Here is a 24988-nt window from a genome sequence, read left to right on the forward strand (position 1 = left end):
ATGTCGGATAGGGTTGACTGGTTACAAAGCCAAAATGGAGTATGCAAAGTTGACGTCTATTCCCCCGGAGACAGCCAACCCCAAGACTGGAAAATGGTAAGGGTCAGCCTCCTTATAAATATGGACCTAGGAATATGTGAAGTGCCATTAAGAGTAGCCTTATTCTCTCCACCTCCAGCTCTTTTTTTTCCATCATATTTTAGGCCATGCTGCCTGCAGCATGGGGTCGCAAGGAGTCGGGCACCACTGAGCAACTAAGCAACAATAACGAGCAGGTTTATTATTTTTGTTAGGTGAAACATTATGGGTAATTACCAAAAAGAATTAGTTCCCTGACCAGGTATCAAACTCATGCCCCCTGCAGTGGAAATGCAGTATCTTAAACACCAGACCGCCAGGGAAGTCCCACCACCTCTTATTTTTGAAGATGAAATTCCTGGGGGGAAAATGAACTCCTTTAGAAAAAAAAAAAATTCCACGTATAATTTTGAGGGGTAAAAAATCCTATAATATGATACTTAGTAGGAGAAATATGCCACAGTTAATTAAAAAAAAAACAACAACACATGCAACAGTTGTAAAACTACTCTTCTAACAGAAAGAGACTCAAACAGAAATGTTCTCAAAGTTTATAGATGAGTCACTTCAGTTCAGTCTCTCAGTCGTGTCCAACTCTCCGCGACCCCATGAACCGCAGCACGCCAGGCCTCCCTGTCCATCACCAACTCCCAGAGTTCACTCAGACTCACGTCCATCGAGTCCGTGATGCCATCCAGCCATCTCACCCTCTGTCGCCCCCTTTCCTCCTGCCCCCAATCCTTCCCAGCATCACAGTCTTTTCCAATGAGTCAACTCTTCACATGGGGTGGCCAAAGTACTGGAGTTTCAGCTTTAGCATCATTCCCTCCAAAGAAATCCCAGGGCTGATCTCCTTCAGAATGGACTGGTTGGATCTCCTTGCAGTCCAAGGGACTCTCAAGAGTCTTCTCCAACACCACAGTTCAAAAGCATCAGTCCTTTGGCGCTCAGCTTTCTTCACAGTCCTACTCTCACATCCATACATGACCACTGGAAAAACCATAGCCTTAACTAGACAGACCTTTGTTGGCAAAGTAATGTCTCTGGTTTTCAATATGTTATGTAGGTTGGTCATAACTTTTCTTCCAAGGAGTAAGCATCTTTTAATTTCATGGCTGCAGTCACCATCTGCAGTGATTTTGGAGCCCCCAAAATTAAAGTCTGACACTGTTTCCACTGTTTCCCCATCTATTTCCATGAAGTGATGTGACCAGATGCCATGATCTTCATTTTCTGAATGTTGAGCTTTAAGCCAAGTTTTTCACTCTCTTCTTTCACTTTCCTCAAAAGGCTTTTTAGTTCCTCTTCACTTTCTGCCATAAGGGTGGTGTCATCTGCATATCTGAGGTTATTGATATTTCTCCCAGCAATCTAGATTCCAGCTTGTGCTTCTTCCAGCCCAGCATTTCTCATGATGTACTCTGCATAGAAGTTAAGTAAGCAGGGTGACAATATACAGCCTTGATGTCCTCCTTTTCCTATTTGGAACCAGTCTGTTGTTCCATGTCCAGTTCTAACTGTTGCCTCCTGACCTGCACATAGGTTTCTCAAGAGGCAGGTCAGGTGGTCTGGTATTCCCATCTCTCCCAGAATTTTCCACAGTTTCTTGTGATCCACACAGTCAAAGGCTTTGGCATAGTCAATAAAGCAGAAATAGATGTTTTTCTGGAACTCTCATGCTTTTCAATGATCCAGCGGACGTTGGCAATTTGATCTCTGGTTCCTCTGCCTTTTTTAAAACCAGCTTGAACATCAGGGAGTTCACGGTTCACATATTGCTGAAGCCTGGCTTGGAGAATTTTGAGGATTACTTTACTAGCGTGTGAGATGAGTGCAATTGTGCGGTAGTTTGAGCATTCTTTGGCATTGCCTTTCTTTGGGATTGGAATGAAAACTGACCTTTTCCAGTCCTGTGGTCACTGCTGAGTTTTCCAAATTTGCTGGCATATTGAGTGCAGCACTTTCATAGCATTATCTTTCAGGATTTGAAATAGCTCAACTGGGATTCCATCACCTCCACTAGCTTTGTTCGTAGTGATGCTTTTTAAGGCCCCCTTGACTTCACATTCCAGGATGTCTGGCTCTAGGTGAGTGATCATGCCATTGTGATTATCTTAGTCATGAAGATCTTTTTTGTACAGTTCTTCTGTGTATTCTTGCCACCTCTTCTTAATATCTTCTGCTTCTGTTAGGTCCGTACCATTTCTGTCTTTTATCGAGCCCATCTTGGCATGAAATGTTCCCTTGGTATCTCCAATTTTCTTGAAGAGATCTCTAGTCTTTCCCATTCTGTTGTTTTCCTCTATTTCTTTGCATTGATCACTGAAGAAGGCTTTCTTATCTCTTCTTGCTCTTCTTTGGAACTCTGCATTCAGATGCTTATATCTTTCCTTTTCTCCTTTGCTTTTCACTTCTCTTCTTTTCACAGCTATTTGCAAGGCCTCCCTAGACAGCCATTTTGCTTTTTTGCATTTCTTTTCCATGGGGATGGTCTTGATCCCTGTCTCCTGTACAATGTCACAAACCTCAGTCCATGGTTCATCAGGCACTCTATCTATCAGATCTAGTCCCTTAAATCTATTTCTCACTTCCACTGTATAATCATAAGGGATTTGATTTAGGTCATATCTGAATGGTCTAGTGGTTTTCCCTACTTTCTTCAGTTTAAGTCTGAATTTGGCAATGAGCTCATGATGAACCTCAGTCAGCTCCCAGTCTTGTTTTTGCTGACTGTATAGAGCTTTTCCATCTTTGGCTGCAAAGAATGTAATCAATCTGATTTTGGTGTTGACCATCTGGTGATGTCCATGTGTAGAGTCTTCTCTTGTGTTGTGGGAAGAGGGTGTTTGCTATGACCGGTGTGTTCTCTTGGCAAAACTCTATTAGACTTTGTCCTGCTTCATTCCGTATTCCAAGGCCAAATTTGCGTGTTACTCCAGGTGTTTCTTGACTTCCTACTTTTGCATTCCAGTCCCCTATAATGAAAAGGATATCTTTTTGGGGTGTAGTTCTAAAAGGTCTTGTAGGTCTTCATAGAACCGTTCAACTTCAGCTTCTTCAGCATTACTGGTTGGGGCATAGACTTGGATTACTGTGATATTGAATGGTTTGCCTTGGAAATGAACAGAGATCATTCTGTCCTTTTTGAGATTGCATCCAAGTACTGCATTTCGGACTCTTTTGTTGACCATGATGGCTAGTCCATTTCTTCTAAGGGATTCCTGCCCACAGTAGTAGATATAATGGTCATCTGAGTTAAATCCATCCATTTTAGTTCGCTGATTCCTAGAATGTCGACGTTCACTCTTGCCATCTCTTGTTTGACCACTTGTAATTTGCCTTGATTCATGGACCTAACATTCCAGGTTCCTATGCAATATTGCTCTTTACAGCATCGGACCTCGCTTCCATCACCAGTCACATCCACAGCTGGGTATTGTTTTTGCTTTGGTTCCATCCCTTCATTCTTTCTGGAGTTATTTCTCCACTGATCTCCAGTAGCATATTGGGCACCTACTGACCTGGGGAGTTTCTCTTTCAGTATCCTATCATTTTGCCTTTTCATACTGTTCATGGGGTTCTCAAGGCAAGAATACTCAAGTGGTTTGCCATTCCTTTCTCCAGTGGACCACATTCTGTCAGACCTCTCCACCATGCCCCGCCCATTTTGGGTGGCCCCACAGGGCATGGCTTAGTTTCATTGAGTTAGACAAGGCTGTGGTCCTAGTGTGATTAGATTGACTAGTTTTCTGTGATTATAGTTTCAGTGTGTATGCCCTCTGATGCCCTCTTGCAACACCCACTGTCTTACTTGGGTTTCTCTTACCTTGGACATGGGGTATCTCTTCACAGCTGCTCCAGCAAAGCACAGCCACTGCTCCTTACCTTAGATGAGGGATATCTCCTCACCGCCGCCCGTCCTGACCTGAACGTGGAGTAGATGCGTAGGATGGCTCAAAATTCTTGGAAATATAAACTCTCATCTAAGTGATATTGTTCTGCCCTCATCCTTCAACAAACATTTATTCCACACTTACTTAGTATCAGGCACTGTTAAGTCAGAGTCCCATCAGAAAAGGGACACCACGTCAGTTTTTTCAGTATTAAATTACTGACGGCGTAAGAGGTATTTAACTAAGTTAACTACTAAAAGCTGTGAAAGAGGACTCTAATAAAAGATCCAGAAGCAGCAAATGCAGAAAGCTGCTACTACCCCTAGGCTGAAAGAGTGAATGAGGAAGAAAGTTAAGGCTCACGAAGTCCCCTTGCCCTCAACAAAGGCTGCTTCAGATCTCCTTGGAGAGCGTGCCCTGCAGCTGGACAGCAGCCTGCATCCCAGTGGCACTCAAGACACTTGCCAGAGGGCACAGGGGACCAGAAGGGAAGCCCCTCCCTCCTGTGATGACCAGGTAGCGCCCCTCCAGTGCCCTCTGCCAACAAAGCCAGCCACCCAAGGAGAAATGTTTAAAGGGTCCAGCTCCCGACTCACAAAGCAAGACTAGAAAGGGTCGACTTGGATTTGAGAGACAGTAATGAATGACTGGCACCGACACTGTGCTGAGTCTTAGGGTCAGAGATACAAAACTAAACTCCCCTGTCCAGAGATTAAAGAACCCTTCTCCTTCCAACTGGGCACTAAGTTCCACACTGATTTGAGCCTTAAGATGAGCAAAAAATACTAGCCGAGTAGATTTTCTGTTGTCTCTCACCAACAGAGAGTAGATCTCTATAAACCACTAATCCGTTAAAGAAATCACCAAGTGGTGAGATAGTAAAACCAAAATTCTCAAGCATTGCTGCCACCAATGATTGGTGGCTGTGGAAGGACTAAAATGAAAATCAAAAACTAAATTAGGCAAAAAGAGAGGAAAATTAAAATGGTGCCTAAAACACCATCTTGGGGGAGGCAAGAAAGGACACACCAGGTACAGTACTCCCATGATGACCTTCACCTCTGTTAAGCAAATCTGCTGGACATCTTGACAAATTTGCAAAACTGTTAAAAGATCATTTTCAGAGAAAGGTGAAATAATGATTCTCCTATGAACATAAAATAGACTCATGTGAAAGATTTTATTTAACTCATTAATGAGATTTTGTTTAATTCATTAATGGTGCAGTTCTAAGGAGAGTAAAAAAAAAAAAAAAAAAAAAAGCCTGTATGTAGATCGGGAGTATTGGAATGAACTGTGCAAATGGAAGCCAAACTGAAATCTTCCAAAGTGGGCGAGAAAGTCAGCAATTCTTTCCTGGTCAGAATTAACATGTGTGTAGACAAAAATTATACTGCATTGCTAACAGTTATCTATAGTTTCCAGAGTTATCAGGTATTTCCAAGAGAATCAGAATCAGAAAACGTGGAGGAATATGCTATAGATTGTGCAGAGTTTTCTACTCGAGTACAAATTTCCTTATAGTAGCTATTATTCAAATTAGGAGAACAATTTAGAGGACTGTGAACCAAGTTCTGTGGCCCACAAGCAGCTTAAACCAGGCTGTAGAGGTCCAGCTGCTTTTGTCTTCTTCCCAGTTCATCCAGACATTACAGTAGACTGTTGACTGTAGGGGTGGAGAGAACCAATTTCAGAGTCAACTGGATTTGAATCCTGGCCCCCACCATGTGCTAGCTGTGAGATGCTGTATATATGTGTGTATATATGTATATATATATACCAGAGAAGGTGATAGCACCCCACTCCAGTACTCTTGTCTGCAAAATCCCATGGATGGAGGAGCCTGGTGGGCTACAGTCCATGGGGTCGCTAAGAGTTGGACACAACTGAGCGACTTCACTTTCACTTTTCACTTTCATGCATTGGAGAAGGAAATGGCAACCCACTCCAGTGTTCTTGCCTGGAGAATCCCAGGGATGGGGGAGCCTGGTGGGCTGCCATCTCTGGGGTCGCACAGAGTCGGACACGACTGAAGCGACTTAGCAGCAGTAGCAGCATATATACAGGGCTTCCCAGGTGGCGCTAGGGGTAAAGAACCCGCCTCCCAATACAGGAGACACAAGAGATGCGAGTTCAATCCCTAGGTGGGGAAGATCCCCTGGAAGAGGAAATGGCCACTCTCTCCAGTATTCTTGCCTTGAGACTCTCATGGACAGAGGAGCCTAGAGGGCTACAGTCCTTAGGGTTGCAAAGAGTCAGACAAGACTGAAGTGACTTAGTACTTAGTGTGTGTATGTGTATGTGTGTACACACACACACACACACACACACACACACACACCCTCTCCCTTTTGGATCTTCTTCCGATTCAGGTCACCACAGGGCAGTAAGTAGAGTTCTCTGTGCTGTGTAGTAAGTATGTTGCCATCAGTTGTCTGGTTTACACGTACTATCAATAGCGTATATGGTCGATCTCAATCTCCCAATCCCTACCACGTCCCCTTTTCCCCTTTTAAAATACCAAATTATTCTTTAAAGATCAGCGGTACTTGTGGTTATCCTCAGAGAGATGTAACTCCAATCGTTACAGTGATCCCTTACATTTGATGGTAAATAGGACACTTTCACATACATTCTTATTTTAGCCTATGTTCAAGTGAAGATTATAAATTAAGCCAACATATAAACATGTGCATGTGCTTAGCACAGCTAGCATCCATCAAAGACTCTGCATTCACTCAAAACTAATAAATTGTCCCACAGATATTAACTCCTCATTTATACATCAGATTCTTAACCTAAAAGCATCCCCAGTAGTCCACTGGAAGCCATTGAGCATATCAGGATTGTGCTTGCGTAGCCCAGCAAAGGGATTAATTATGCACCACTGTCCTTGAATTTTCTGATATTTTGAAAACTATACTTGTAATGAAAGTGAAAGTGATAGTCGCTCAGTCGTGTCCAACTCTTTGTAACCCCATGGACTGTACCCTGCCAGGCTCTTCTGTCCACGAGATTCTCCAAGCAAGAATTCTGGAGTGGGTTGCCATTCCATTCTCCAGAGGAATCTCCCTGACTCAGCGATCGAACCTGGGTCTCCATCATTGCAGGCAGATTCTTTACTCTCTGAGCCACCAGGGAAGCCCTATACTTGTCATAAGAGACCTAACTAAATAAAACAGATCAACCATAAAAATAGTAATCAATAGCAAAACATGAAAAATCTGATTTAATGCAGATTTGAACTCTGTAGCTGATGAGGGTCAAATCTTAAGGATCTATATCGTTAGAGGTGTCGGAGTACAGTGGCTGAGAGCAGGGGCCCAGGAGTCATTGGTCCAGTTGGAACTCCTCCTCCATCAGTGATTAGCTATCTAACCTCTGGTAAGTAACTAACAGGATCCCTCAGTTCTTCAATTTCCTCTTCTGTTAAAATGTGGATAATAAGAAAGCTAGCATTTAAGTTTATTGCCAGAATAATAGTGGCTTTCTAGGTGGCTCTGTGGTAGTCTGCCTGCAGGAGATGCGAGTTCAATCCCTGGGTTGGAAAGATCCGCTGGAGGAAGAAATGGCAACACACTCCAATAACCTTGCCTGGAAATCCAGGTAGAGGAGCCCAGTCCATGGGCTTATAGAGTCAGACATGAACTGAGCACACATGTGCACACACAGAATAATATTAAATGAGGTCCTCGTTTTAAAGTACTCAGAACAGTGCCTGATACATAGTAGGTGGTGGTGGTGGTTTAGTCAGTCAGTCATGTCCAACCCTTGCAACCCCATGAACTGTAGCCCTCTAGGCTCCTCTGTCCATGGGATTTCCCAGGCAAGATTACTGAAATGGGTTGCCGTTTTCCTCTCTAGGGGATCTTCCCAACCCAGGGGTTGAACTCTGGTCTCCTGCATTGCAGGCAGATTGTTTACTGATAGCCACTAGGGAAGGCTGATATATTAAGCACTCAGTAAATGTTGTTTCCATCTGTTGGGCTGATGGAGGAGTTGAGACGTGAGACGGGCGACCATTTTTGTGACTGCTCTTTGAGGTTGTCCTGAATATCCTGTGTCTTTACTTTGTTATAGTCGGATGAATCCTTGTCTGTTTTTAAGGAAGCCTCACACGATCCCATCAGAGTGCTCAGCTGGCTCCGCAGAGACCTAGAAAAAAGCACAGCAGGATTCCAAGACGTTAGGTTCAAGCCCGGAGAATCATCGCTCGGCAGGGAAATGGTCAGCTCAGGAGACCCACGCAAAGGTTTCTGCGTGGACTATTACAACACCACCTCCAGGGGCAGTCCAGGGAGGCTGCATTTTGAGATGAGTCACAGAGAGAACCCGCACCAGGGTCCCAGCACGCACCCCGGTAATGGGAGCTCCGTAGACGAAGTCTCCTTCTACGCCAACCGCCTCACAAATCTTGTCATTGCCATGGCCCGTAAGGAGATCAATGAAAAGATTGACGGCTCTGAGAACAGGTGTGTCCACCAATCAGTGTACATGGGGGATGAGCCCCCACCCAACAAGAGCCTGAGCAAGGTGGCGTCGGAGCTGGTGAATGAGACCGTCACTGCGTGCTCCAAAAACACCCCATCGAATAAGGCTCCGGGCTCTGGTGACAGAGCCTCGGGGACATTACAGAGCCCCCCTAATTTAAAATACAAAAGCACTTTGAAGATCAAGGAGACCAGCAAGGGAGCCAGGGGCCCAGAGGACAGGCCTAGCTCTAAGAAGTCTTTCTTCTACAAGGAAGTATTCGAATCTCGTAATGCGGGGGACGCCAAAGAGGGAGGAAGGACCTTACCGGCGGAGAGAAAGATGTTCAGAGGACATGAAAGGCCCGATGACTTCACAACTTCTGTCAGTCAAGGGATCATGACCTACGCCAACAGTGTGGTGTCCGACATGATGGTCTCCATCATGAAGACCCTGAAGATCCAGGTGAAGGACACGACCATTGCCACCATCGTGCTGAAGAGGGTCCTGATCAAGCATGCCAAAGAGGTGGTCTCCGACCTCATCGACTCCTTCATGAAGAACCTCCACAACGTCACGGGGAGCCTCATGACGGACACGGACTTTGTCTCAGCCGTGAAAAGAAGCTTCTTCTCTCATGGAAGCCAGAAGGCCACGGACATCATGGACGCCATGCTGGGGAAACTCTACTCGGTGATATTTGCCAAGAAAACCCCGGAGACAGTCAGGAAAACCAAGGATAAGTCTGAAAGTTACTCCCTCGTCTCTATGAAAGGGATGGGTGATCCTAAACACCGAAACGTCGACTTCGCCTCCATGAAAACAGAAGGTAAAGTGAGGGAGAAAGTATGCACCCCCACGCCCAAACCCGAGAAGTCCTGTGTGGAGACTGTGGGGGAACACATTATCAAAGAGGGGCTGACCCTGTGGCACAACAGCCAGCAGAAGGAAGGCATACCTTCATGCCTCCAGGGCTCACCCTTCGTAACTCCCAAAAGACACTGTAAACCTGTGCCGGACTTTCCCCTGGCGTTCCCTTTTGACCCCTGCCACTTCAGCCTCCCTATGCAGTGCCCAGAAAAACCTGAGAATTTTCTGTGCGACTCAGACTCCTGGGCCAAGGACCTGCTTGTGTCTGCCTTACTTCTGATCCAGTACCACCTGGCCCAGGGAGGGAACATGGATGCACAGAGCTTCCTCGAAGCTGCCGGCACCTCCAACCTGTATCCCATGAAGTCCCCGGCCGTTTCCCATGAGTCCACCCTCCGGTCTCCCCGAGTGGGAGCTGACCCAGAAGAAGTGGAGAAGAAGGACCTAATGAGCGTTTTCTTCAACTTTATCCGGAACTTGCTCAGTGAGACCATTTTCAAGAGCGACCATAGCTGTGATCCCAAGGCAGCCAAGGAAGACAGCCCCCAGTATGAAAGACCCGCCACCCCTTCTCCTGCCAAATTAAATGAATGTGATGAGCCTGGGGGTGCTTTTGCAGGGCTCACCAAGATGGTGGCTAACAAACTTGACAGCCGCATGAACGGGCAGATGGTAGACCATCTGATGGACTCAGTGATGAAGCTGTGTCTCATCATTGCCAAGTCCTGCGACTCTCCGTTGGCAGAATTGGGAGACGACAAGTCCGGGGATGCCAGCAGGCCGACGTCAGCCTTCCCAGAGAGTTTATATGAGTGTTTGTCCACCAAGGGCACAGGGACTGCAGAGACGCTCCTACAGAATGCCTATCAGGCTATCCACAACGAACTGAGGAGTCTATCAGCACAGCCCCCCGAAGGGTGCACAGCACCCAAAGTGATTGTCAGCAACCACAACCTGACAGACACAGTGCAGAACAAGCAGCTCCAAGCCGTTCTTCAGTGGGTAGCTGCCTCTGAGCTCAACGTCCCTATTCTGTACTTTGCCGGTGACGACGAAGGAATCCAGGAGAAGGTAAGGCGGTAGAGCCAGGGGTTTGGAGAAGATTGATTAGGGTTAATTAGGGTTTTAAGTGCTTTTTCTTTCTAAATGGGAAGATAGCCCCAAGAAGGGTAGGATGGGAACAGGAAACATTCGAAGCTCAAAACTCATAGCCTAGCCAATGGGTAAATTAAAACTAGATTTTGCCCAAGAGGTGTGTCAAAGGGAAAAGAAGATACACTTTTTTTTCTCTCTCTCTCTTTCTTTCTGTGTATCTAGATGGGAATGCACAAATAAGGAGCCTCCAAGTGAGTTGGTAAAAGAATCAGAGTAAGGTCTGGGCTCAGACTGAACTCTGGGTAGGACAGCTTTGCCCAAAGAATGAGAAGGAAATGCTGGGAAGCGTCCCAGGGATGTGTTTGTTGGCTGGGGGTGAAGGGTTTAGATTCATGGTGTTTTCAAGCCCATCATACCTCTCCTTGCTGGTGATCTAGGAGCCACTGGGGATTTGAAGGGATTCAATAAATAGCATCCACCTTCCCCTCACCCTAAGTTCTGAATCAATTGGTAAGTAAGACTAAAGAATAAGGCAGACAGAAAAATCAGCTTATTATTGTTCTTCCTGATAAAGGTAAGTGTGCTTTCTACCTTCTTTCTTCTCCCAATTTAGGCCTCAAAACTGCTCATGGAAGGGAAATTTTGAGTCTGGGAAGCTTTTGTTTACATAGTTGGTGCTCCATGCTAATGAGGGGGAATTAAGAGGCCACCCCCACAATATACACAGTCTCTCTCTCTTTCTCTCTCTCAGGGTTTTTTTTTTTTTTTTTTTTCAATATTACTTCCTCTCAATTAAGAGAAGTGGAACAATGACATTTACCAATTAAGTAATAGGAGGTGGCACCAGAGGCTGGGGTTATTATAAAAAGCACCCATCTTCTTAGAAACCAGAGGATATGGAGGAAGAGGCTTTCTCTGTTTGATGCACGGGGTTAGTAGCACTTATAACTGGGTTACTTGGTGTATCTGATGACCAGGAAGACACAGGACTGTACTGCACACAGAATAGTCTATACTCGGCTTAAACAAGAAATTGTCTCTCCTGTCGACTTGCTCCTTTTGCAGCAACAGGACTCGGTAGGCTTGTTCCTTGCATGTCTGTACACCAACAGCGTTGCCAAGTGCAGAACCTCAGGCTCCACTCCTAACCTACTGAATCAGAACCTTTAGCAAAACCCCCAGTTGATCTGTGTGCCTGTTCCACATTGGGCCAGAGGACAGAACATGGAGATCCAATCTTTGATTTATCCCTAAGAGTACTTACTTGGCAAGTTCTGTCTGTTCACAGTTTTTCCAGTCTGTAAAACAAATTATTCTGTGTGTGTGTGCCTAGTCACTCAGTCATTTCTGACTCTCTGTGACCCCATGGACTCTAGCCTGCCACCCTCCTCTATCCATGGGATTCTCCAGGCAAGAATATTGGAGTGAGTTGCCATTCCCTTCTCCAGGGGATCTCCCTAACCCTGGGATCCAACCCAGGTCTCCTACATGGCAGGCAGATTCTTTACTCTCTGAGCCACCAAATTATTTTCATAAGTTGCAATTAGCAGAGGTGCCAATATTCAGGAAAGCTTTAGACTAATGAAAAAATCTAAAAAGAAGCATAGCTTTCACATGTACAGTGTGTGAAACAGGCTTTGTTCTGACACCATCTTTTAAGTCTACCTCATCCTATGTAACAATCATAATACATTCTAGTTTTAGATTATTTTGAATTAGAATGTCTATGATACAATTCTCTAGAATGAGACAATAGACTTGCAGGCTTCCTTCTACACACACACACACACACACACACACACACACACATTTTCTTCAAGGAAAAGAATGGGAAACATGGGCAACAGCACATGCAAATGTCACCTAGTGAGTAGATTTGTCCTGAGCAGCAGCATATTTTTAAGAAAAGTTGGATGGCATATACATCAAAGAAATTATGTAAATAAAAAAGTTGCGAATTTTGAGGGGGAAAGAGACTTAGTTAATATAGGCAACTATTTTCATGCTAATGCTGGTGATTAAATCTGGTCATACCAGCATATCCATGAGCCCAATTCCCTTAAACAAATTTGTATCCATTTTAAAAAACTGTTGGTCATGCCCTGCAGCATATAGGATCATGGTTCCCCGGCCAGGGATGGAACCCAGGCCCCCTGTATTGACAGTGAGGAGGCTTAACCATTGGACCTCCATGGAAGTCCCTGTATCCATTTTTGAATCGGTAATGTGTGCATACTTCAAAATCCAAAGGCACACACACACAAAATGCACAATTAAAATTAAGGACTTTTTCTCATTTTTATCTCCCCATTCCATTGCCCTCCCTGGAGAAAACCATTCTGATCAATTTCTTGTTTATCTTTCCAAAAATACTTATGCAGCATACAAGTTAATACATATTTGTTTAGTTGCTAAGTCGTGTCTGAATCTTTGCGACTCCATGGACTGTAGCCCACCAGGCTCCTCTGACCCTGGGATTTCCCAGGCAGGAATACTGGAACAGGTTGCCATTTCCTTCTCCAGGGTGCACCAATTCCAACACCTATTAAATTAAAAGGAGAGCACCTGTTTCCCACATAGTAACTAACCTACGGTCCATGCCAAACTTTTGGTCTTTACCAAGTGTTGCCTTACTTTGCACTTATCTTTTTAGGAATGAGGGTGAATACTTTTTCATGTGTTTAAGAGCCATTTTTGGTTTTTAAAAATATTTATTTGGCTGCACTGAGCCCTTTTTGTGAACTTTTAGTTGTGGCATCTGGAATCTAGTTCCCAGACAAGGAATCGAACCCAGGTTCGCTGCCTTGGGAGCTCAGTATCTTAGCCACTGAGCTACCAGGGAAGTTCCTAAGAGCCGTTTTTGAATTTCCTTTTTCATGGATGAATCATTTGTTTGTAAACTCTGCCCATTTTTTTTCTGCTAGGTTGTTGGTCTTTTTCTTACGGATCTGTGAGAGTTTTACATAATACAAGGAAAATAGCCTTTGTGATATTACATATGATTTTTTAAATCATTTGACTTTTGATTGATGTTTCATTTTGTTGCTTTTGCCATGAAGAATTATTTTAAATGTTTACATGGTCAAATATGATAGTTCATATTTTAGTTTTTCTAGATTTTATGTCATATTTTGGAAAACATTCTCCACTACAAGATAGTAACAAAACTTTCCCGTGTGTTCTTTCTCCTAGCACAATTATGATTTTTTTAAAAATGTTTAAGGCTTTGATCCATTTCAAATTCATTTTTATACAAGGTGTGACATAGGAATTCAGTCTTATTTTTTTCCAGATACCTATATGTCTTTGTTTTTTCCCTAAGCTTTCTGTTCTATTCCATTGAGTCATTCATCTGTTCTTACTAAGTTTAATACTATTTTAATAGCATATTGCTTTAATTATTGTAATTCTGTCATATGCCTTCATATTGATAGGACTAGAGACTCCTTATTTCTCTGTCTCAGAATTTTCTAGGCTATGTTTCTCAGTTTCACCCCCAGCCACTGGTAACCATCAACCTGCTTTCCGTCATTACAGATTTGCCTTTCATTTTAGAAAATAGTGGAGTCATAAAGTATGTAGCCTTTTACATATGACTCTCCACTATTAGCATAAGGTTTTTGAGGTTTATCCATGTTGCAGTATGTGTCAGCAGTTCATTCCTTTTATTGCTGAATAGAATTTCATTGTATATGTTTTCTCTATTGACTCACCAATTAATGGACATTGGGGTTATTTCCATTATTTTGCTATTATGATTAATGCCTCTATGAACAGTCACATACAAGTCTTTGTATGGATATACATTTTCACTTCTCCTGGGTGACGAGGACTGTAACTGTTGCATTTTATGGTAAGTATAATTTCTTAAGAAACTGTTCAACTATTTTCCAAAGAAGCTGTACCATTTTATATTCCGACCAGCAATTTCGTTGATTTCAATTTCTCCATATCCTCATCAACATTATTCTGTTCTGTTTCTCATTATAACTGTTATAGTGGTTTTTGATTGTGGATTTAATTTGACATACATACATTAAAATGACAAGATGTTGAGCATCTTTTTCTGTGCTGATTAGCCATTCATATATAATCTTTGGTGAGTTGTCTACGTAAATCGTAAATCTTTTGTCCATACTTTGACTGGGTTGTTAGTTACAAGAATTCTCGATGTATTCTGGATACAGGTCCTTCACCGGATATATATATTTTGCAAATACTTTCTCTCTCTGGAGCTTTTTTTTTTTTTTTTTTTTTTTTCCACTTAATGGAGTGTTTCAAGGAGCAGAAGTTCTTAACAATGACATCTAGTTTAGTTTTTACCTCATTGCTTGCACTTGAGATATGTCATATCAAATAAATCTTTGCCTAGCTCCACTGTCCTCTGCTGGAGGCAGTTTTGCCCCTAAGGGACATTTGGCAATGCCTGGGAAAGGAGGGGGGTTTAGCAGGAAGAGGCCAAGTGAAAGTGAAAGTGTTAGTCACTTAGTCGTTGTCCAACTGTTTGCGACCCCATAGGCAAGAATACTGGAGCGGGTTGCCATTTCCTTCTCCAGGGGATCTTCCCAACCCAGTGATAGAACAGTTAGTTATGTTTAGCCTGCTTTTCCTTTTATTGTCTTCTTTTGAATTATTTTTAAACATTTTTCAGTGTTCCCTTTTAACCCATCTGTTGTGTTTTGCTATATCTCTTTGTGTAGTTTTTTAGTGGTTTCTCTGGGTACCACAATCCACATACTTAACTTGTCAGAGTCTACTTAGAGTCAACAGTGACCACTTAGGCTAGAATGTAGAAATCTTCCCGCCCTATGGGGCCCTTCACCCTTCTGCCTGAGACTGCCATTATTTTATGTAATTAGCTGCCTAAAATCTATTTAATTTTATTGCCTAAAATCCTTAGGCAATATTATTTTTGCTTTCAACCATAAAATCATATTTTAAAGAATGGAGACAAATCGTTCATCATTTATCCTGAGATTTTTACCATTTCTGTTGTTGTTGGTTTGCTCCTCATGTTCCCAGTTTCTTTCTGATACCATTTTCTTTCTGTGCAAGGAAACAGAACGCATTTTTCTGGCGATGAATTATCTTAATTTAATCTGAAGTTTTATTTGACCTTCATTCCTGAGGCATATGTTTGCTGGACATAGAATTCTGGTTTGACAGTTCTTTTCTTTTAGTGCTTAGAAAGTGCTGTTTCACTCCTCTGTCCTCTCTGGGTTTTGATGAGAAATTCGCTGTCATTGGCACTGCTGTTCCCTCATGTATACTGTGCCATTTGTCCCTGGCCACTTTTAGATCTCTTCCTCTTTTTCTTTCAGTTCAGTTCAGTCGCTCAGACGTGTCTGACTCTTTGCGACCCCATGAACCGCAGCACGCCAGGCCTCCCTGTCCATCACCAACTCCTGGAGTTTACCCAGACTCATGTCCACTGAGTCAGTGATGCCATCCAACCATCTCATCCTCTGTCGTCCCCTTCTCCTCCTGCCCTCAATCTTTCCCAGCATCAGGGTCTTTTCAAATGAGTCAGCTCTTTGCAGCAGGTGGCCAATGTATTAGTTTTCAGCAATTTGATGGTGACAGGTCTTGAAGTGAATTATGGGGGTTCATCATATTTCAAGTTCACTATGCTTCTTGAATTTGTCTGTATGTCTGTTAGAAAATTGGGGAAGCTTTCATGCATTATTTCTTTAAATGTATTTCTGCACTACCCTTTTTCTTCTCTAAGGACATAAATGTAAAACCCTCTGGAACTGTCCCACAGGCCCCTGAACTCTGCTTATTTTCTCAATCTTTTTGAAGGAGGTTTAATCTATCTCTTACACTGTTCAATACAGTTAATTTCTATTGCTCTGTCTTTGGTTTTCCTGTGTTTCCTTACTCATCTCCATCTATTTAGTCTTCATTTTGGATTTGGTATTATTGTTTAGCCGTACAATGACCATTTTTAACTGTACAGTAACCAGCTGTACAATGAGTCTTCGTTCTGTCTCCTCTTTGCGGAGACTTGTCTTTCCATCTGTTTCAAGAGTATCCTTATGCACTTCAGTTTCTGCCTGGAATTTCCCCTGAGAAAGCACCTGATACTTGGCCTGTTAATCTGCCCTTTGAACTTCTCATAGAGTCAGTTGCAGAACTCACAAAATGGAAAGCTGGTTCATTTGTTGCCACACAGATTCCAGATGAATGGCAATATACTGGGCTCATATAGAATTCTTGCTTGGGCTTTTCTCATTTTATGCCTGGTAAGAGGATTAAACATAGGGTTCAGAGACTTGGGTATGAGCAGTGCCTCCGCTGACTTCTGGCACTGTATCACTGATAACTGTCACCTCTCCGGGCAACATTTTCATGGGGGTTGAATGCATCTTTGAGTCACCTTCCTGCTCTATCATCCCAGGGCTCTCTGGCCTACGGGGCTGAGAAAGCAGCATCTACATTATCCTATGGCTCTTTCTCTCCTGTCTGTGTTGGTCTCTGGGCGGTGATGGGAGCCCATTTTATGATGTTACAGTGAGCTTAAGAACTTCAGAATCCTTAGAAGGCATGAACACCACTGACCAAACAGCCACTGGAAGCAGGAAGCTTTAGTCTTTGTGGGACATCTTCCATATCACGGACATGGGGTTGTCCTTTAAATGAAGGGCGATGGAACCCACTTTCTTTTGTCAGACAAGCCAGCGAGTGTCTCGGTTTTGGAAGTAGTCTCAGCATCTCCCTGGAGGCCCTCCAGCGGCCGGGGACCGCCCCCTGCTCGCTGGCCTTGAAGGCCCCGCTGGACCCTCGCTGGGATGCTCTGCCTCCTCGACTTCCGCTTTCCTTCCCTCCCTCAGCTACTTCAGCTCTCGGCAGCCGCCGTGGAAAAGGGGCGCAGCGTAGGTGAGGTTCTACGGTCGGTGCTGCAGTACGAGAAGGAGCGACAGCTGGACGAGGCGGTGGGCAACGTCACACGGCTGCAGCTGCTGGACTGGCTGATGGTGAACCTGTGATGGGAGCCCGCCGCCGCCCCTCTTTCCCGCAGTGGGCCCTGCCCTCACCCCTCCCTCCGTCCTCACTGCCGCAGCCCCCCTTTCCCGTCTCCTCACAGAGCCCCAACATTATCTTCATACCACTTACATCTAAGACACGTCATTGTGCGCTAGTCCCTGGATTTTGCAGATATTCTTGTCCGTGCGAGCAAGGACGTAAAATAAAAATTACAAATAAATGGCTCCGAGTGTTTGGTTTCCTTGGGATCCAATGGGACCAACGCCTGCGTGCTAAATCGCTCAGTCATGTCCGACTCTTTGTGACTCCATGGACTGTAGCCCACCAGGCTCCTCAGTCCATGGAATTCTCCAGGCAAGAGTATTGGAGTGGGTTGCCATTTCCTTCTCCAGGGGATCTTCCTGATCCAGGGATCAAACCTGGATCTCCCACATTGCAGGCAGACGCTTTACCGTCTGAGCCACAGAGCTATGGTCAATTAAGTCTCTTCAAGGAGAATGTCCTTTATTATTTAACCTCTTGCATGCATGCCAAGTCACTACAGTCATGTCTGACTCTTGCAACCACATATAGCCCACCAGCCTTCTCTGTCCATGGGATTTCCCAGGCAAGAATCCTGGAGTGGGTTGCTATTTCCTACTCCAGGGGACCTTCCCGACCCAGAGATCAAACCCATGTCTCATCATGTTGCCTAAGTTTGCAGGCCAGTTCTTTACTCCTAGCGAGACCTCAGTCAGTTCAGTTGCTCATTTGTATCCGACTCTTTGCAACCCCATGGACTGCAGCACGTCAAGCCTCCCTGTCCATCACCAACTCCCAGAGTTTACCTAAACTCATGTCCATTGAGTCAGTGATGCCATCCAACCATCGCATCCTCTGTTTGTCCCCTTTTCCTCCCGCCTTCAGTCTTTCTCAGCATCAGGGTCTTTTCCAATTAGTCGGTTCGAGACCTGGGAAGCCTCAATGGGACAACAAGAAGAAGCAGTCTCAGGAATGAAAAAGAGTCCAATGGTTAGCAGAGTAAAAGTACTGCCTGCCGGAGAGCCCAGCCAAACGCTGGTGGGCCTGTTGTCTATGGATACATACTTCCCATCGACCCATCAGTGACTTGTGACTTCCCTGCTTTAAAGGGGTCCCTCAATAAGCCACCGTTTGTCAAGAGTTATTTCAGCCCTTTGTAGCTTCCCTGCTTTAAAGGGGTCTCTAAATAAGCCACAGTTTGTCAAGAGTTATTTCAGCCCTTTGTAACCATGTACGTACTTTTCAATATCCAATCTGAATCCTTTAAATTAGGCTACCAGGACCTGGCTCCTTGTCCTATCTCCCCAGAACTGTCCATCTCACCTTTATCCTTGGTTGCAGACTCTCGGGGTCCAAAAAGGCCCAGAGGACCTGAGTTCAATGGCTAGTCCTGTACCTCTCCTGATAGAAGACGTGGGAGAAGTCACCTGTTAGGACACTGCTCTGACTTTATGTCCACATCACCCCACTTTAGAAGCACTTTCTGAATTATATGTTCTCCAGCAATTTTACATTCTCCTTCCTTCCTTCTAGAAACTTCCTCCTCCTCTGGCTTCTAGGTTTCCTATTTTTCTGCATCTCTCTGGGGCTCTACTCAACCCCTTACATGTTTCTCTCTCCCAGGATTTGACCCTCTTGACCCTCCACTGTTCTCAATCATCTTCCCCAGGTGATCTCACCCGAACCCAATGGCTTCAATCACCCAATGTCTCCCTTCATGGACTATTACACAGTGATTAAAATGAAAACTGTGAAGCCAGGTATATATCCCAGGTTGTTTCTGACTTGCACACATTTATCTGTACTGTAATTACAGACTGTGGGTTCAGTAGGCAGACTAGAAGGGCAGGTGGTGGGCGAGTGGACACATCCTGTAGCTTGCTCATCTTCCGACCTTCGGGAAACCTGTCATCTCCTGCTCCACGTGGTCTTACAGAAGCATCAGTCATAGGGCTTGTAATCCTGGCTGGCCAACTGGAGGACCCCAATATCTCAGACGCAGTGATGGGTTCAAATCCAATTACTTCTGAGACTTTCCTACTAGCAGGAAAACTGCTACTTTTGATGGGATGATAGTGGTCATCTTAACTCCTGGGCAGAGCTTCTCTTCAGAATGAAGTCAACCATAAATGAAGCAAGACTAAGAGGGGGCGAGAGCATCTGAGCTCCATGATCTTGTCTGAATTCCTGCCGTGTCCCCGTTTACCCATCCTGATTCCCCACAGTCATGAAAACCAATAAATGCCCTGTTGTTTAAATGAGTTGGAACTTGGCTGCAGTCATTCCCAGACCAGAATTCTAACTGGCATAGGTTAACCCGGGCAAGAGGGGGAAGTTGACTGTTATTTAGGCTTCTCTTAGTGATGCTGCTCTGTTAGTACTCTTAGTGATGCTCCCCTGGTGACTCAGAAGGTAAGGAATCTCCCTGCAAAGCAGGAGTGAAGTGAAGTCGCTCCGTCGTGTCCAACTCTGTGCGACCCCATGGACTGCAGCCTACCAGGCTCCTCTGTCCATGGGATTCTCCAGGCAAGGATACTGGAGTGGGTTACCATTTCCTTCTCCAGGGGATCTTCCCGACCCAGCGATCAAACCCAGGTCTGCCGCATTGGAGGCAGACGCTTTAACCTCTGAGCCACCAGGGAAGCTGGCAAAGCAGGAGACCCAGGTTCAATTCCTGGGTCGGGAAGATCCCCTGGAGAAGAAAATGGCAACCCACTCCAGTACTCGACTGAAAAGCCTAAAGAATCTCATGGACAGAGAAGCCTGGTGGGCTACCGTCCATGGGGTCACAGAGAGTCAGACATGACTGAGCAACTAACACTTTCACTTTTACTAGTGATGCTGTAACACTGAGCACTTAGCTCTCTCCCTGAGACAGACCAGGACCTGGGACCCTTAGTTGCGGAGTTTGCACCTGGACACATCTCTCCTCCAGCAACAAAATACAAAGAAACTGTATGGGACTAAAAATAACCATGTGTATGCTCAGTTGGGGGCAAATTCTGGACCCAAAAGATACAAAGAGACCAACACACTGTCACTTTTGAAGAGCCTGGAGCCAAAACAGGGGGTCAGGAGCAAAAGCAGGGTGCTGAGCATATCCCCTGCCCACACCACCACCTAAGAGATGGGCAAGCCACTCCTCCAGCCCAAACCCTGGACATACCCATACCCTGTACCCTTACCCCACACTTAAGGACCCAGGGAGTGAGCAAGGGAATCTGCTGTTTGTGCTCGCCCCCCACTCCAGCAGCAGGGACCCCAATAAAACTTTGCCTGAATTTCCTCTCTGGCCTCCAGTCAATTTCTAGTTATTGGGGAGGGCCAAGAACTCTGGTCAGTAACATCCTCTCCACCCCCCAACCCCCACCCTACCCCATGCACCCATTGTTGATTGGGCATAAGGAAGAAGCCTGGGTGCAAGGTTATTCTTTCCAATCCCTCATCACAGAAATCATGCCAATCAGCCAGGTGAATAGAGGTCCTTTTTTTTTTTTTTTTAAACAAACCTTTATGGGTTAAAAAAAAAAAAAAAAACAACCATCTTAAGTATTGTACAATATAAGCACTGTCTCTAATACAAATCACGGTCGGGGGGAAGAGCAGACACACCCTCCGCTTGGGTCACACAATAGGCGGTAAAGCATTTGTGTTCTTGGGGGAGGACTTTTTGTTCTGTTGTCTCACGGAGGTCTTGGACTCCACGAGCCCAACAGCCGCCTCTGGCTTTCTGGAAGCTTCTGCCAGATGAGGCAGCTGGATCACCTCGGCCGTGTGCTGGCCAGAGCCTCGCTGATTGCCTGGATTCTCATCCTGTTTGGTGGCGCCATCTTTTATTTTGTCTTTAGCCTCTGCTGGGAGGACCACATCTGCCAAGGAGAAGACAGCGGGAACAAGTAAGTGTTCAAACGTGAGTTATGTTCTAACTGTCCAACAGGTTCTGAATCACTTCTGGGAAACCCTGGTGGTAACGATACAAAAACAGTTCATTGGTAAAGCACATTCTACGTGCAAGACATCCTTCTAAGCATGCGTGCTCAGTCACTGAGTCCTGTCTGACTCTTTGCAACCTCTCGGACTGTAGCCCGCCAAGCTCCTCTGTCCATGGGATTCTTCAGGCAAGAATACTGGAGTGGGGTGCCATGCCCTTCTCCAGGGGATCTTCCCGACCCAGGGATCAAACCCAGGTCTCCTGCATCTCCTGCAGGTGGGTTCTTTACCACTGAGCCTCAGGGGAAGCCCATCATTCTAGGCTCTTGACAGTCACTGATTCCTTCACTCTTTCCTGCAGCTAGACAGAATCAGCCTTACTCTCATTCTCATAAATGGAGAAACTGAGGAACAGAGAGGTTAAGTAAATTGCCCAAGGGCTCACTCCCGGTGAGTGGTGGGGCCAGAATTTATCCCAGATATCCTGACTCCAGTGATCAAGTACATAACCCTGAGGTTAGATTGCAGATAAAAGATATTTGCATAATTTTGTAATCTGTCTGGTAAAAATTCAAAAGGTAATTATAGGGTACGCACAGGAGGATAGATTGAAAGAAAAGGAGAGGAAAGAGAATTGAAGATAGGAGCAAAATGGAAATTCTTAATGATGAGAGGGGATTCAAAAGGAGAACCTAGCCACAACCAAGTTTCCTGAAAGAGGAAAATTCCCAAATGAAGAAATGGCAGGCCAGGACTGCCACTGGAGGTCCAGTGGTTAGGACTTTGCCTTCCAGTGCAGGGGCTGTGGGTTAGATTCCTGGTTGGAGAGCTAGGATCCCGCATGCCTCGCAGCCAAAATTCAAAACAAACAAACAAAAAAAGCAGAAGCAAGCAATGTTGTAACAAATTCAATAACGACAATCTTTAAAAAAAAAAAAGAAAGGAATGTCCGGCTGGTGGTGAGGAAACCAGAGTAATTAACCAAGGCTGAGCTCAGAGAAACTGACATGTGGTCCTCCAGAGCCACCTGACTCCCTGGGATTATGAAGACAGAATGGGCTATTCGAGAGGCTGTACCTTTTTTGCCAGAGTGATGCTGTACTTGAACCTTGTCCTTCCTGGATTCAGAGGGGAAACAGAGACTCATTTTCCTCAAGGTCTGAAGCCTGGGCCGAGATTTGAGGTTCCGAGGCTCATGAATCCAAGCATGCTTGAGCGCCTGGTCAGGGGTCATGCGAAGAGAGGGCTCCCAGCTACACACCAACAAAGCCCAGGACCGGTTAGGGCTCTATTTCCCTTTTTAATAATGAAATACTCTCAAAGACCCCAATAAAGAACTTAAATAAAATATAAAGATGGTTCATTTTTACAGAACCCATTTAAGCAATGTTGTAACTCAGAGATATCACAGAACAGAGATTATGACATACAATGTTAAAGTGTGTGTGTGTGTGTGTGTGTGTGTGTCTGACTCTTTGTGACCCCATGGACTGTAGCCTACCAGGCTCCTCTGTCCATGGAGTCCTCCAGGCAAGAATACTGGAGTGGGTTGCCATGCCCTCCTCCAGGGGATCGTCCTGACCCAAGGACTGAACCCAGGTCTCCTGCATTGCAGGCGGATTCTTTACTGCTGAGCCACCAGGGAAGCCCTCATTTTGAAGTACCTGGAAGCAACAAGTAGAAGTGATCTTTTTAGAAAATGTGTATGACAAGCCAAGGAAAATCTCAGAGCCCAAGGCTTCCAGAGTTCCTAACAATTCCCTTACAAGAAATAGTATAGAACATCTAAACCAATGGACTTCAGGATTTAATATACTAAGAACACCAAAATGAAAAGATACTTAATTGCTATTCCCAAACTTTGGAATTTGCACCTCCAAATACATCACAAAGAAAATTAAAGAATGCTAGAATATTAAGATTGTAAGGGGGACTTGGTGATAATCCAAACTTCTAATGTAGTAACAAAATATATTTGACAGAACACCCACCACGGAGTCATCTTGCCTTTCTTGAGTAATTTTAGTGACAAGGCATTAACTCACGGAACTAGCTATTCTAACTTTTAAACACTCCAGTTCTTTAAAAGTTCTTCATTTTGATTGAGCCAAGATCCACTTCTCAGGAACCTTTTCTTATATTCTTTAAAGTTCTTTTTCAATTTTTATTTTTGTGGCCGCACCACCCAGCATGTGAGATCTTAGTTCCCTAAGCAGGGATTGAACCTGCACGCTATACACGGGAAGCGAAGAGTCCTGACCACTGGACCACCAGGGAAGTCTCAACCTCTTTAAAAGTAGTGACAATAGGGATCTTTCCTGGGGTCCTGTAATTAGGATTCCACATTCCCAATGCAAGGAGCCTGGGTTCGATCCCCAGTCCATCCCTAGAGCCCACATGTCACAACTGAAAGATCCTGCATGGTCTATGAAGATCAAAGATTCCACGTGCCACAACTAAGACCAGAACACCCAAGTAAGTAAAAAAAAAATTTTTTTTTTAATAGTGACAATAGCTAGTACTTTCTAAATACCTTCTAAACTAGGTCCTGTTCTAAAATGATTTGTGTGCTGTTTTTTTTTTTTTTTTCCTATGACTTGGCTGAAGTACAGAAGTACCTACTCTCTAAGGTTCAAAATATGCCTAAAGATACTAAAAAACTGTACATATTAAATGTTTTCTAGCTCACCCTTTCCCTAATTCCCTCATATGAGAGGATTTAGATTATAAATCCTAGGGGAATGGGTGGGTAGGGCGCTGCTGCTGCTAAGTCACTTCAGTCATGTCCGACTCTGTGCAACCCCAGAGACGGCAGCCCACCAGGCTCCCCCATCCCTGGGATTCTCCAGGCAAGAACACTGGAGTGGGGTGCCATTTCCTTCTACAATGCATGAAAGTGAAAAGTGAAAGTGAAGTCGCTCAGTCATGTCCAACTCTTAGCGACCCCATGGACTGCAGCCCACCAGACTCCTCCATCCATGGGATTTTCCAGGCAAGAGTACTGGAGTGGGTTGCCATCGCCTTCTCCGGGGAGGGCGCTAAAACCAGCTTATATTGGGTGTGGATTCAAACAGTCCCAACAGGCTCTGTGAAGACCTTGGCTTCAGGTCATGAAGCAGGAGACACGGAGGACGTGCCTACAACCTCGCTGCCAGACAGTCAGGCCAAGGAAGCAGGAAAGCTCAACCCACACGCTGTGTACTCCAGGGCAATCACTTAACCCCACTGAGTGTCAGCCTCTGCGTCTCAAAACAGAACAAGTCACCTGCCCCACTGATCACACAGGACGATGGGTGGGTGGATGCAGTCTGATCAGGCAATGGATGGGGAAGCACCCTGTAAATCCTGAAGCTCTACGGTCTGTGTTCATTGCGCTGTCATCAACTGCCTCCCAGACCTTCACCCGCAGACGTGTGGGAAAGGACAGAGCTGAAGAGGAAGCCCCAGAGTCAAAGACACCCTGACAAACTCACACCAAGCACCGCCTGAGGAAGTCCAGGAAGCTGGTGTCGCAGGTTTTCAGCAACACGGTGAGATCCTTGGAATCCGGGTATCTCTTTCTCCCCCTGTTGTTGGTTATATTTTTAGGAAAACCTTTGGAATCTTTAGAGATACAACATTCTGTGTTTAGTTCCAGGGGTAAA

At 44.9% G+C, this 24988-nt stretch overlaps 2 protein-coding genes across 2 annotated transcripts in view; one reads left to right on the forward strand and one right to left on the reverse strand.

Moving 5' to 3' along the window:
* Window positions 1-17395, forward strand: AKAP3 (A-kinase anchoring protein 3). The gene is made up of 3 exons (XM_052641499.1): window positions 1-96; window positions 8052-10382; window positions 17240-17395. The coding sequence occupies exons 1-3, from the start codon at window positions 1-3 to the stop codon at window positions 17393-17395; spliced, it is 2583 nt and encodes an 860-aa protein (XP_052497459.1).
* A 3643-nt stretch (window positions 17396-21038) lies between these two features.
* DYRK4 (dual specificity tyrosine phosphorylation regulated kinase 4) overlaps window positions 21039-24988 on the reverse strand; it is a 45086-nt gene continuing 41136 nt past the window's right edge. Inside the window, exons 13-15 of the mRNA XM_052640633.1 lie at window positions 24818-24947; window positions 22422-22597; window positions 21039-21283 (exon numbers count right to left, since the gene is read on the reverse strand). Of these exons, the coding sequence (XP_052496593.1) occupies window positions 21039-21283; window positions 22422-22597; window positions 24818-24947 (551 nt within the window). The remainder of the gene's footprint in view (window positions 21284-22421; window positions 22598-24817; window positions 24948-24988) is intronic.

The sequence above is a fragment of the Budorcas taxicolor genome, chromosome 5, assembly GCF_023091745.1.
Source record: "Budorcas taxicolor isolate Tak-1 chromosome 5, Takin1.1, whole genome shotgun sequence".
NCBI lineage: Eukaryota > Metazoa > Chordata > Mammalia > Artiodactyla > Bovidae > Budorcas > Budorcas taxicolor.

Bases quoted from the DNA above. Each gene is read 5' to 3' on its own strand.
- AKAP3 (XM_052641499.1), top strand. From the start codon at position 1: ATGTCGGATAGGGTTGACTGGTTACAAAGCCAAAATGGAGTATGCAAA. The intron at 97-8,051 runs GTAAGGGTCAGC...ACTTTGTTATAG, and splicing joins AACCCCAAGACTGGAAAATG to TCGGATGAATCCTTGTCTGT. The intron at 10,383-17,239 runs GTAAGGCGGTAG...TCCCTCCCTCAG, and splicing joins ACGAAGGAATCCAGGAGAAG to CTACTTCAGCTCTCGGCAGC.